General features: G+C 34.4%; 1 protein-coding gene across 1 annotated transcript; it reads left to right on the top strand.

Moving 5' to 3' along the window:
• Positions 1–8,248: 8,248 nt before the first annotated feature.
• On the top strand, positions 8,249–12,422 carry LOC105450774 (cytochrome P450 6k1-like). The gene is made up of 6 exons (XM_011690775.1): positions 8,249–8,451; positions 9,810–10,350; positions 10,502–10,873; positions 11,034–11,218; positions 11,338–11,626; positions 11,954–12,422. Exons 2-6 carry the CDS (start codon positions 9,825–9,827, stop codon positions 12,127–12,129), a joined length of 1,548 nt encoding a protein of 515 aa, XP_011689077.1. The 5' UTR covers positions 8,249–8,451; positions 9,810–9,824; the 3' UTR covers positions 12,130–12,422.
• Positions 12,423–12,569: the final 147 nt, after the last annotated feature.

The following is a 12,569-nucleotide window of genomic DNA, read 5'->3' as shown; positions in this document are numbered from 1 at the left end:
ATTTATTAATGCTTATCTACATTAATTACATTACTCTGCATTTTTTATTTTATTTTTCTACTTTTTATACTGCGTTTTTCAGAATAAATGACAATTTCTTGATCATATAATATATAGTTATATTATATTTCCTTGAATTAATATATTTCCATATAATTTTCTACTGTCGCTTTTATACTTTTGTACGCATTATCATTATTTCTCCTGTCATTTAATCTTTACACATTAGTATATATAATTATTGTGACCTTACTGTACACTTTGAAGCAATGTCCCATGATGCAACAATGAATTCTACATGTTTATATACGTGCGTCTACCTGCAGGTGATCCGTTATGGAATAGCAACAATAAGAACTTGTCGGGAGGCGAAACTAAAGAATCGTTAACGGCGTTTACCGTATGATTGCGTGTGTTTTCCCTTATAAATCCTTCAGGCATAGAACCTTCCGCGCGAAAGGGCCAACCCGAGCAAGTCCGAAGGCCCATGAGGATCTTGCATTACAATAAGGCCGAGAAAAGAGATATGAAGTGTCGGCCGAAATTTCTTTACGCGCATCGGCACGCACGCGAAACGAGGAAGGAAGGGGTCAGGTCGGAATTGTACAATAAGATATATCACATACACATTGCACTTCGCCCGAGCTTCTAGCTCCCGTTCACGACTGGTACAAAGTCCGTTGGAAGCGCATTACGGTCGGCCATTACCATTTACATACCATTTCGCTGATCTGCTTTTTTTTATCAATGAGATTCTCAGCCGTTTACAACGTGATTTGCGAAAGAATGCGAACGACGGAATCGTTACGCTGTTTTTTCAAATCTCGTTATCATCACGTTGTATTATTCCACAAATTGTTGCCTTTACTATTCTTATTATTGCGTACTATTTATCGTGATTATGGTTTTTACACAAGAATACCATGATCAAGCGGAAATTTAAACGAAACGAAAAAATATCTCGATAATTTAGCGGAATAAACGCTTCTCGCTTATCTCTAAATGTGACTGCTCGTGGTGTGTATTCAGTTTCTGTGAGATTAGTGAATCAGATGACGATAGAGTCGCCATTAAATGCGCAATAAGACAAACACGGTTTTGTTTGTCAGTCTTATTTTGCAAAGATGGGTCGCGAGGGCGCGAGTCTTTGGCGGGACGATCGAGCGCGGCCGATTAAACGAATCGGTCGTTTCTATTCGAGGCAACCGTTCTCTCAGGGTCCAGGTAGGAGATAAGCGGACATCTCCTCGAGCTACCGTCGCGTATCGATCCGAATCCCGATTCAATTTTCTACGCCCCCGACGTTAGCGCAACGGCGAAACGGCATGCATTAAACATCGTGCATCACGCATGCCGGCGCACTGATCCATCGTCGCGACGTCGGGCATAAATGCGTCAGCCAGGACACGACATTAGGGGTAGCTGCGACACCACGACGTTATCGGGGTATCTATCGGTGCTTATCTTCCGCTTATCACTCGACTCGCATATTGATATTATCGCGAGACTGAAATTTAGAAAATGATGATAAATAGAAAATAATGGAGCGTTTGAAATGTCATTCTCGCAGGTGAATTCTGAAGCGAGAAATACATTGTTTACTTTTATAAAATAACATCAATAATTCGCGTTGGTTTCGGTTAAGATCAAATCAGAAACGTGTAACAAATAACACGATATGCGAAAGAAGAAGAGGCATTCAACAATTACGTTTACATTATCAAGTTTCTTTTAATTTTCATTTTGATTATATTTTAAATAAAATTTAATAAGTCCTTTTCTTTTTTACTTTTTGATCTTGAGTTATTCCAATTAATTAATTTTTATAAAAATAAAATCAAATATGTTGGAAAAAAGTGCTACGCACGTGAAACTCTCCCGTTTAAATATAAAATAAACTTAAGAATTAAAATTTCTCGCATAGAATTTGTAATTAATTGGTTCATGGTTATTCTACAAACGTCTCTCGCAAATTTAGAGATCAGTGGTAGTAACGGGTCGATCCTGCAGTCAGGTCGCGTTACTCCGGACACATTTTAGTAGGCGCCTGTTCACGCACACACACGCGCATCGCTTTCTATCCGAGAGGCGCGGCGATCTGCTCTATTATTACACGAAATTGCCTGGGAAAACTTTCATTAACTTGTCCGATGCCTAATTCATGAGAGACGGACCGACGCGATATCGTATAATCCGCGCCCGTGGCTCCGCGGGCGGCGGCGAGAAGGGGGTGCTGAAGGGGGCAGAGGGAAGGGATGGGACAATCGGCGAAATGATTTCGGAGGTACGAAATGAAATAAAGATGACCTCTCGCGTTCGACTGCGGATGCAAAAATACGGGTGGAATTGAAATTCAACTGACGCTCGTTTTCATCCCGATATATTCGGCGAATCATCATTTTTGTCATATTTAACTCTTATACATTTCACTGGAGACCATCGTTTTATTTTTTTTTTACTATCTTGCACGTGTGAGATCAAATGTTCATTCCTCTCGTTCGCAAATCGCACCTTGAAAATCTGTAAAATTTATTGTACATTTTAGACATTTGTAGAATAAATTATACAAATTATTGCGTTTACAAGTTTCAAATTAAAAGAATTATTTGTCTTTAATGAAATGAGACGGTTAAATTAAACAATTCATTTAAAGGAACGGTTTTAACAGCAACAGTTTTGAATCATCTCTTTCCTGCCACCTATTCAACGTGAATTCAACTAACAGCTTTTGCTTTGGAATCGAGACTTCAGTACGAGAGAGAAGCCTGAGAGTGAATGTGTCCACGATTTCAGACGGAACCTGTTTACTGGCGCCTCTACGTGCATCAAACGTGCACGTTGAACTATGTAGCCACGAATATTTTCGACGGATAACACATCCAGAGTTTAATTTTGTGTTACATTGTTTGATTCTATTTCATGCTATTTCCACAGAATATAATTGCGTAACAATGCTTTATAAAATAAAAACTAAAAATTGAAATGATTTAAGTTTAAAAGAGATATTAAAAATAAATGTTAAGAATTTATTTAACAGTGTTTCTATGGCAAAAAACATTGTAATATTGAAATATACTTAACACTTTTACGAAGACCATGGATATGTTACCTGTCGGAAACATACATATTAACATTAATACATACGTTAATACATACAACATGCACATTTTGTGCATATAGAAGTGCCAGTAAATAGATTCCATTTAAAACGTTAAGCACGTTTAGCTCAGACAGTATTTGTTTATTACAATTTCTTACCGACACCTTATCACGTATCGATGTCTTGCCGTCGAGACCAGTAATCATCGGATTTCCATTGGTGCCGTACAAAAATCACAGTCTGCAACCTGTACGACGGCAGAGCGTGATTTTATCGGCATCCTGTATACCAGGGTGGTCTTTGGCCGTGTACAGGAACAAAAGTATCGATTCTCAGTCATTATCGCAAAATAATAATGGTCATTAGCGAATTACTTAAATTACTACCCCCACATCGCTTTTCCGCCCTTCGTCTCTTCGTGCAACTATCTTTTTCCGCGTCTCTCACTTGTCAAAACGCATCGGCCTTTCGTAATTTTGTCCTCTTGCGCGAGATGCAGGCGTGTTGTACATACGTAACTATCGGATATAACGTACGTATAGGTCTCATTACAACGAGGGTGAGAGCGAGGGTGAAGACCCGCAGCCGCGGGCATGCACGGCCGCTCGCGTGCGCGAGCTTGCACGAGAGAATTCCTCCTCGCACTCTCCTCCTTCCATTCTCGCCTTCTTTATCCCTCTCTCTCTCTCTCTCTCTCTCGCTTCTTTCAGAAGTTCATATATAAGAGTTTCGAAAGGAGAGGAGCGAAGAGAATGTATATTTAGCACGTTACTTTGTTGCTGGTCGCGCAATGCGCCGGGAGCCCGTTCGCGGAAGAGCTGCGCCCATGAGAAGGCGGCGGGGACCGTCGGAGCGGAGAGAATTCCACATACACACGGGAAATTAGGGCCCTGCGTGCCGCGTAGCGATTGCATGCGCGGAAACAGTAGTCGGGGTCCTTTCAGATGACCTCACGTGACTCGACGCGGATACCGAGCCGCTTCATGGTGGCGGACTGCAGTTGCCACCTCTGTCCGAGGAACGGGCCCCGGAATCTCGTCATCCCTCTTTAAGCTCACATTATTTTACGCGAGATACGAGACCTAAATGGAGACGAGTATGTTGCTATTAGAGATCGAGAAAATAGCTTCAATTCTCGATCATTTTGTTCTCATTGGCTGGATTGCCACTTCCGATAATAAACGCCCTGCAATTCTGTGTTCCCAGCAGCGCGATCCAGCTCGCCTCGAGGCTCCAATGGAAAATCACGTAATCGAGGTAGAGATTACAATGCGCGGGCACGCTTGTCACGTGGCGATGTAGTTGTGATATATGTATGTATAAGTAGAAGATCCGCGATGTTTAACGGGGCCCGTATTTGACGCATTGCATTTAATGTTGGAGTACAATCGTGCGGACAAGAACCACGTGATAATATACCAGTATACTTGACGAGAATCACAGAATTATACATTAGACTGCACAAAGCTTTCCTACAATTTGCGTGAATAAGTAGTAATGAAAGCACGCGAAACTTACTGTTTATTCTCGAAAAACAGTGCTGGTGAACATCTGAAAATTTAAGTTTACTTACTGAAAAATAATTTAAAGATTTTCAATTTATTTAATTTAAATAAAGAGAGAACAGCGAAAATTAATAAACCTAAACTTAATTTTTTAATTTTTTAAGTGAGGTGATTATTAAACTTTAAAAACTGAATTTATACTTATGCTATCTGATTATAATGACAAAAATAAAATAATGCTGAAAAGAAAAACAAGGCGTTTTTTTATCTTAACTCGAACTTCAGAATTTCTAATTATATTTCATTAAAACTTTACAGTTATGAATCTTTATGTAAAAAAAATTATATCTAGTATTAAAGTTACATTGAATGAAGTAGACATGATTTTCTCCTTACGTTGTAATAATTTTACTACTACTCGTATCAATTTTCTCTTTTACGTGTCACGACTCACTATCAATTAACTCGTAAATCCGCAAGACACTGTACGCCAACGTTGGCACTTTCTGTCAATCACCATGCATCATGTATCGATTATCGTTCACTATGTTGCAGTCGGCATCACTTCCCACGTCATTAATTCACCTTCTGCCCTAAAATTAACGAGATGCGTGTCTAATTTTTTCGCGTACAGCACGGCATATTACGTGCCGTACGATAAGTATACTTCGCCCGGTAACAGAAATTACAAATGTACCTGCTGGTACATCTCTAATATGTGTATCTGAGTTTGTCCTCCCGCGGCTACGTGCGCATGTACAGGGTGTTTTCAAAACTATCGGTGTTTGTCTTCAGCTGTCTTGATTCCTTTATAATTGTTTAGAATTGATTTTTTTACAGATATCGCGGCTATCGAATAAGAAAAATGTTTTTATTTTTTATTTCTTAGACGACTGTTTGATGTAAAATGCAACACAATTTGCTCTGTTTATCATTTACTTCACATGAGAACCAATTCAATGTCATCAAAGTTAGACTGTGTAATTCCAATAATTTTTAATATCTCTTGAAATATTAGAATATAAAATATTCGAAGTATTTAAAAGTAATTTTTTTTTATCAATATGTTTTACTTGATAACAGTTGAAAAAAATTTTTATTCCACTTGTTGAGACGATCGTTAGATTTCTTATCATAAATTTTTAATATCTAATAGAAAGATATAATAGTTTCGAGACACCATATGTATACTGATTCGTGTGCACAGAGCATTGCATGTAGGTCTGGAAAATGCGAGCTCTCACGAATGGCAATTTAACCAATCACATCAACATTTAAGCCGATATGCTTCGAAGCTGCTGTGAATTGAAACTTAGCTTGTTGGTGGAAAAACACTTGGAAAGCAACATTCAAAACACACATTGAAGTATCACGTACTCATGTTTCACGTGCGTATCGATAATTGTTTCTGCTTACTTGAATTACTTTGCATTATTTTTATATGAAGAGCTGACCCAATTGCAGATAAATGAGAACATCCGTTCCGAATTTGCATATAATTTTATAAAAGTGTTTAAGACGAGAAAACGTTAAAACAAATATGTCTTTACGTCATGCTACTTTTAAAATTAATTATTATTAGCCGAGAATAAACAATTGTGTTTACGGAGCACATGTTGGATTAAATGTTAATGGTGTTATACGATGACTAGGTATGGATAATGATTCTACACGTGTCTTTTTACAATTGCACGAAGCCATACGTAATCGGTTTTTAATGTCTTTTACAACATATAATAAACATTATATAATATATTATGCAGCAGTACGTCACTCCCTTTTCTTAATGATACGGCAAAGGAGTCATTGAATTGCGGATTTCGTCCGACGCAAAAGTCACAAGCTTAACGTAGGATTATTACAGTCGTAAGAATTGGATGAAGACCGAATGATTCGTAAGAAATGCACCACGCTCTATTCACGCGTGATTGCATAATAGTTACTCCGAAGGCGAATGATAATCCGGCTTATGAAATCACTGCGAGAGTCATTCTTCGTTACGTGATATTGCAATAGAATTGAATAGAACATATTAATGTCGCATGATTAGACAATATTAGCGAAACCTTTACAGATGACGCAAAATTGATGATCGTATGTTTATCGTATAATGTTATGATGGCTCAAGATAGAGATAACAAAGGAAGCTTTTGTTTCTCTATTGTATAAATATCTCTTTTCAAACATTTTCTATTTTTTCAGAAAGATTACATTCAATAATAAAACGGAAACGAATTAAATTGTATTTATATATATAATATTTAATATACGTTTTTTATCATACGTTATATTATTACGTGCAATATTCTTATCAAGAATAAAATAGCAATAGAAATGTTATTATTACTTGCGTGTTTTTTACGCAGCAATCTGCGACGTTAAAAGTTTGATTTGCATTTTGATGCGCAAAACCTGTTTTTATCTCCTATGATAAATCATTAAATGGTATAAAGTGGCACTCATGAATATTATTTTAATTATTCATTTTCGTAGAAGTTATAAGTCGTAGATTATAAGAGCGCCATATTATTATTTTCTTGTAACGAAATCAACAGAGAAATTTATATATACATATTTTGTTAAATCTGTTATTTTTCAACAAAAAAACTTTACGCTCACAAAAATGAGTTTTTTTTGACTTGTCATTTTATCATTTATTTTGATAACATTGCAAATTACCTTGTGAAAATTCATTTCTGACTCTTTAGTCTTTTGATAATGTTATCTATATATAAATGATTCACAATATGCATTTAAAGATAATGCGAAATGAAATCTTACCAATGTTCACGTTCGTCATTCCTCGAAATAATTTAGATAATCAGAAAAGTTGAAAATATTAAATTTCTACAACGTAATTGCAACGTTAAGTAAATGGTAAAATAACAATTTAGACAAGATCATTTTCGCAATCGTAAATTTCCTTCGCTGGAAAACAAATTTTCATTACGCGAGTGCGCGAGAGTCCCGAGTGCGACGAGCGTAACAATATATTTTACTATTATTTATATATACATATAAATGATAGTAGCATCAACAAAGAACATATATTAAGTCATATTGAGATGATGTAATATTATTATATGAATATTAATATTTTTATTTTTTATTTACTTTATATATTTATATTTATTTATTATGTTTATTTATTTATTTTATTTTATTTCATTTTATTTATTTATTATGATTTTAATATGAAAATCAAATAACGATCTTTGAAACCATTACAGAACGACGCCACTCGAGTAAATGATGTGTACACAATGTTGTATGTACTTAATATTAACAAAATTATTAGAAATTGCATGTTTATCGTATCATATTAACACTAATGTAAAATACCGGTAAGAATTATACACAAGTATAATTATACATTATGCATAAGTTTTTTTTTTCAAAAATTGATTTTACCATTATTTGCTTCTCTTTAGTTTATACAACTTTTGTCTGAAACAAAAATATTCAGAAAAAGATAAAATTTTTTGAAGAAACATTAAAAAGACTCATCCTAATCAAGAGACTCGAGGGTCAAGTATTTATGTCAACCATATGTCAATTAAGTTTTTATCTTTCAATTAGATAAGACTGTATAAAAACAAGACTGTATAAAAACAAGACTGGAGGGGATTTAGATACTAAAATATATATGGATGTGACAAAGAATTTTATTCAATTCTTACAGTTGTTAATAAGCAGTTGTTAACAACCAGAAGTTATTGAAGTGTTTGATTACATGTGAGTTTGATTACATGTGTGTTCCGTCCTATAATGTGACAGCGAATTTGAAAATTTGGGAATTTTATTATTAAATCTTTTATCTTAGGTGTCACGCAATATCTTTTTGCGGTAAGTTATCGAGTGTTTATAATTAATTGATTCGAGTTTAAAGAAGGAATTAAATGTCTTTAAGCATAAGAATAATATTAACCTTCAAATGGCACAAGAGCGCGAATTCGCACCGCTCAAATTTTTGACATGTTGACATTTTCACAAAGTATCTGTCGCGGCTGTTCGCTGGGTAGTCGCTGCACTAGTGTGCCATTAGTGGGTGCTCGAACGAAGTGTGCCATTTGAAGGTTAATTGTAATATTAACGCACAATCCGTAATCATGGAGCATAGGTTGCATTTCGATTATGATTTTGACTGAAAGTATGTCAGAATTTTAGATACAGAAAAGTGTCTAAACAAAAGACTAATCTCGGAAATGTCATATTATATATTAAGCTTCAGAAAAAAATTTCAATTTGCAATCTGATACAGAATTCTTATACATCATGCATATGCTTCTCTTTTAAATAACAATGTTGATGATTTATTACACTTGGTCCTCATGACATTGTTATCTTAATTTATATTTATCTATTTTGATTTTTAACATAATGGACATACACGTCAAACAAAACTGACAACATTCTATACGCGACAGTTGACGAGTCAAATAGTCCTTTTAACGCACTTTACGAAAATGCAATAATCCTTTGTACTAATTATTGTTACATGCATCTTATTTTTGTAGTAGTGAGTATGTGAGCTTTGAGATTATTACATATTAACGAGAATTAAAATTTTTCAACATCTTCATCGATACAAATAACGTTTATTTTCGATCTTGAAATTGGAGACCCGTCTCACTGCGGAACATATTGACATTAATTAACACTTGACAAAATAATTTATTGATATTGGCGTATAGTATTGTATCATTTATCGCTAAAAGAAGCTGACGAGGCCGAAATGTAAAAAATTTTGTATCGATATGTAACTATAATTAATATATGTTGAAGGAAAATTTTTACGCACCAAGTTAGACTCTTATTGTCTGATTTATTATTATTTATTTTTATTTTTATTATTTTTTTGCTTAATATTTTCTGATTATTGTTTAAAATCGAAGAGTCTTATAGTATAAGTTAATAAGAAATTAAATGTTTGAAAGTTTGTGTATTTAATTATTACATGTATTTGCAATTTCATAGATAAAATTAATTCAAATGTTAAAATCAAGATTTGATTTGTGTAATTAAAACCTATGGCTTACACAGTTAATATTTATATTAATTTCCAACGTATATATAACGTATTTAAATTTGAATTCAAAGATACATCTGTTGTGTAATCTAATAAATTAATAAATATTAATGATAGGTTACTATATTATCGTCCATTTTTTCTTTTAAATAAATATAAAAATTGATTTTTATAGGCGAATTCGTGTACAATGGCACTTATAACGGGTTACTGGAGCTTGGCCGGCATAATAATTTCGACGATTCTCATTATAACTTTCTATCTTTACATGACACGTAAATTCAACTACTGGAAGAAACGAGGCGTTTTGGAAATTTCTCCAACACCAATTTTTGGCAATTTCACGGATTGCATACTTTTAAAGAAAAAATCTCCTGGATATGTTCTGAAAGAGCTTTATGAGCAAGGCAAGGGAATGCCTTATATCGGCTTTTATGTATTAGACAAACCGTTCTTGTTGATTCGCGAGCGGGAAGTCATTAAAAACATTCTAATAAAAGACTTTGATTACTTTGCTGACCGATACGGCTCGCCTGACGACATAAATGATCGTCTGGGTTATGCTAATCTCTTTTTTATCAGAAATCCAGCTTGGAAGTTTTTAAGAACAAAGTTGACGCCAATTTTTACGTCCGGCAAGCTGAAAAAGATGTTCGAGCTGATGCTAGAATGCAGTAATGATTTAAATACGTATCTTGAATTGTTGAATTTAGACGGTAAGTGAACAGTAATGAATTTGTAAAGGTCTTTTATGCCTTTTGATGTTTGTTTACCAAATATCGAATAGCCATGAAAAATCGCAATTACTAATTTCGATTAAGTAATTAAAACAACAATATGAATATTAAATCGATACATTGATGACAGATAAAGGAATCGAATTGGATATAAGAGAGGTAACTGCCAAATTCTCTACGGACATAATCGGTACTACTGCCTATGGTCTTAATGTGAACTCGTTGAATAATCCGGACGCCGAGTTTCGTAGACATGGCAAAAAAGTTTTTCACATCGACTTTTTCCGTGGTTACGAGATGCTTGCGATGTTCTTCTTGCCAGGAATATTTCGTTTAGCTGGTTGGAAAGTGTTCGGCAAGGAAAGCACCGTCTTTTTACGTAATGCCCTTTGGGAGACCCTCATTCAACGCACGGAATCCGGTATAAAGAGAAACGATCTTATTGATGTGCTTATTGAATTGAGAAAAACTTATGGAGATCAGGATATCGGAGGAGGATTTAGTAAGCAAATAATTGTTTAAAACTAATGCATTATTTCTTTATAAAACTTGCATTAAAAAATCCAAATACTCGTTCAATTCGTTTAATCAATAATTCCAATAGCTAAAGTTAATTATGATTAAAAAATCAAATTTTAAAAAAATGTAAATTATTACTTCAGGGTTTGATGGAGACGATCTGGTAGCACAAGCAGCTATTTTCTTCACAGCTGGTTTTGAAACCTCTTCAACGACAATGGCTTTCGCTTTGTACGAACTCGCAATACATCCGGAAATGCAAGACAGGCTTAGAAAAGAAATTCTTGATGCGCTCGACAAAACTAACGGCAAAATCACATACGACATGGTATGCAAACACTCTATGCGTTATTTTTTATTGTTACAAAATTTTCTACTGAATAGAACAGAAATGACTTTAGTGTTGCGAGCCAGCTTAAAATATTGATCTTATTTGCGTGTTATCAGATCTTTTCGCTATCGTATCTCGACATGATAGTATCCGAAACTTTGAGGATGTACCCGCCGTTACCGTTCCTAGATCGCAAAACAATGGATACCTACAAGATGCCGAATTCCGATCTAGTTCTCGAGAAGGGCACGCCAATTTATGTCTCGTTGCTTGGTTTGCACTATGACCCGGAATACTATCCCAATCCGAATAAATTCGATCCGGAGCGATTCACAGAGGAGAACAAACGTAACAGACCATCATGTATCTATCTTCCGTTTGGAGACGGACCACGCGTATGTATAGGTAAAGACATGGGTTTTTATTACAGAAATTAAGATGCAATGAATACAGCCATGAAATTAGAAATGAATCGGTTAAAACACAAATTTACATTTTTGATCTTGTTACGCGAATCACGAATGTTTGTTTGTGTGCATGCAATAATTGGAATGGTTTAGATTTTATTCAACTGAACTTTGGTAGTTATGGAATTTTCGATCTTAATTGTAAAATAATATTGAAAAAAGACAACGTTACATGGAATTTTTATTAAGGCAGTGCTATTCATATTTTTTAATTGTTGGAATATATTGTGAGACATTTCATGTTATGTACTGTTGCATCCCGTAGGCAACCGTATGGGACTTTTACAGACAAAACTGGGAATCGTTACAATTTTGAGCAAGTATGAGGTAGCACCGTGCAAAAAAACTCTAATACCAATGATGATCAATCCGGCGGCTTCCATGACATCGCCACTGAATGGCGATATACACCTCAACATCCGCAGAATTAATGCTAATTAAAATTTGATAGCATCACTTTACTGCTTTCAAGTCATAGAACGCACGCAACTCGTTCAATATTTTAAAGGTGATTTTTTGTGATAAATATTTTAAATGTGTTAATAATCTCTTAAAATTTTTATTTATAACACATTTTTATCGTGAGAGACGCTTCTTATATGTTAAAATTAGATTTAATATTTCTTACGTATAAATATTGTGTAGAACTAATATTACTAATGTACTAATATTACTAATGTAACAATTGAACATTAATAAATTTTAATTTTTTTTTTGTTTAGTTAAAAATTCAATTTTCTGTATTGATAAAAATTTGAATATCGATCAATTATTCCCAGAAAAATATGAAATCTAGATGCTTATATTTCTAAACTTTATATCTTTATATCTTTATACCTTTATACTTTTTCAATTGTAGAAAAAAAATACTTGCAAATAAA

Source organism: Wasmannia auropunctata, unplaced genomic scaffold (genome assembly GCF_000956235.1).
Source record: "Wasmannia auropunctata unplaced genomic scaffold, wasmannia.A_1.0 LD336055.1, whole genome shotgun sequence".
NCBI classification, from domain to species: domain Eukaryota; kingdom Metazoa; phylum Arthropoda; class Insecta; order Hymenoptera; family Formicidae; genus Wasmannia; species Wasmannia auropunctata.
Note: the sequence above shows the minus strand (reverse complement) of the source record. Positions and strands in the feature narration are given on the sequence as shown.

Excerpts from the sequence above, each read along its gene's own strand:
- LOC105450774 (XM_011690775.1), top strand. The coding sequence starts at position 9,825 with ATGGCACTTATAACGGGTTACTGGAGCTTGGCCGGCATAATAATTTCG. Across the intron at positions 10,874-11,033 it reads GGATATCGGAGGAGGATTTA|GGTTTGATGGAGACGATCTG; the intron begins GTAAGCAAATAA and ends TTATTACTTCAG. Across the intron at positions 11,627-11,953 it reads CGGACCACGCGTATGTATAG|GCAACCGTATGGGACTTTTA; the intron begins GTAAAGACATGG and ends TGCATCCCGTAG.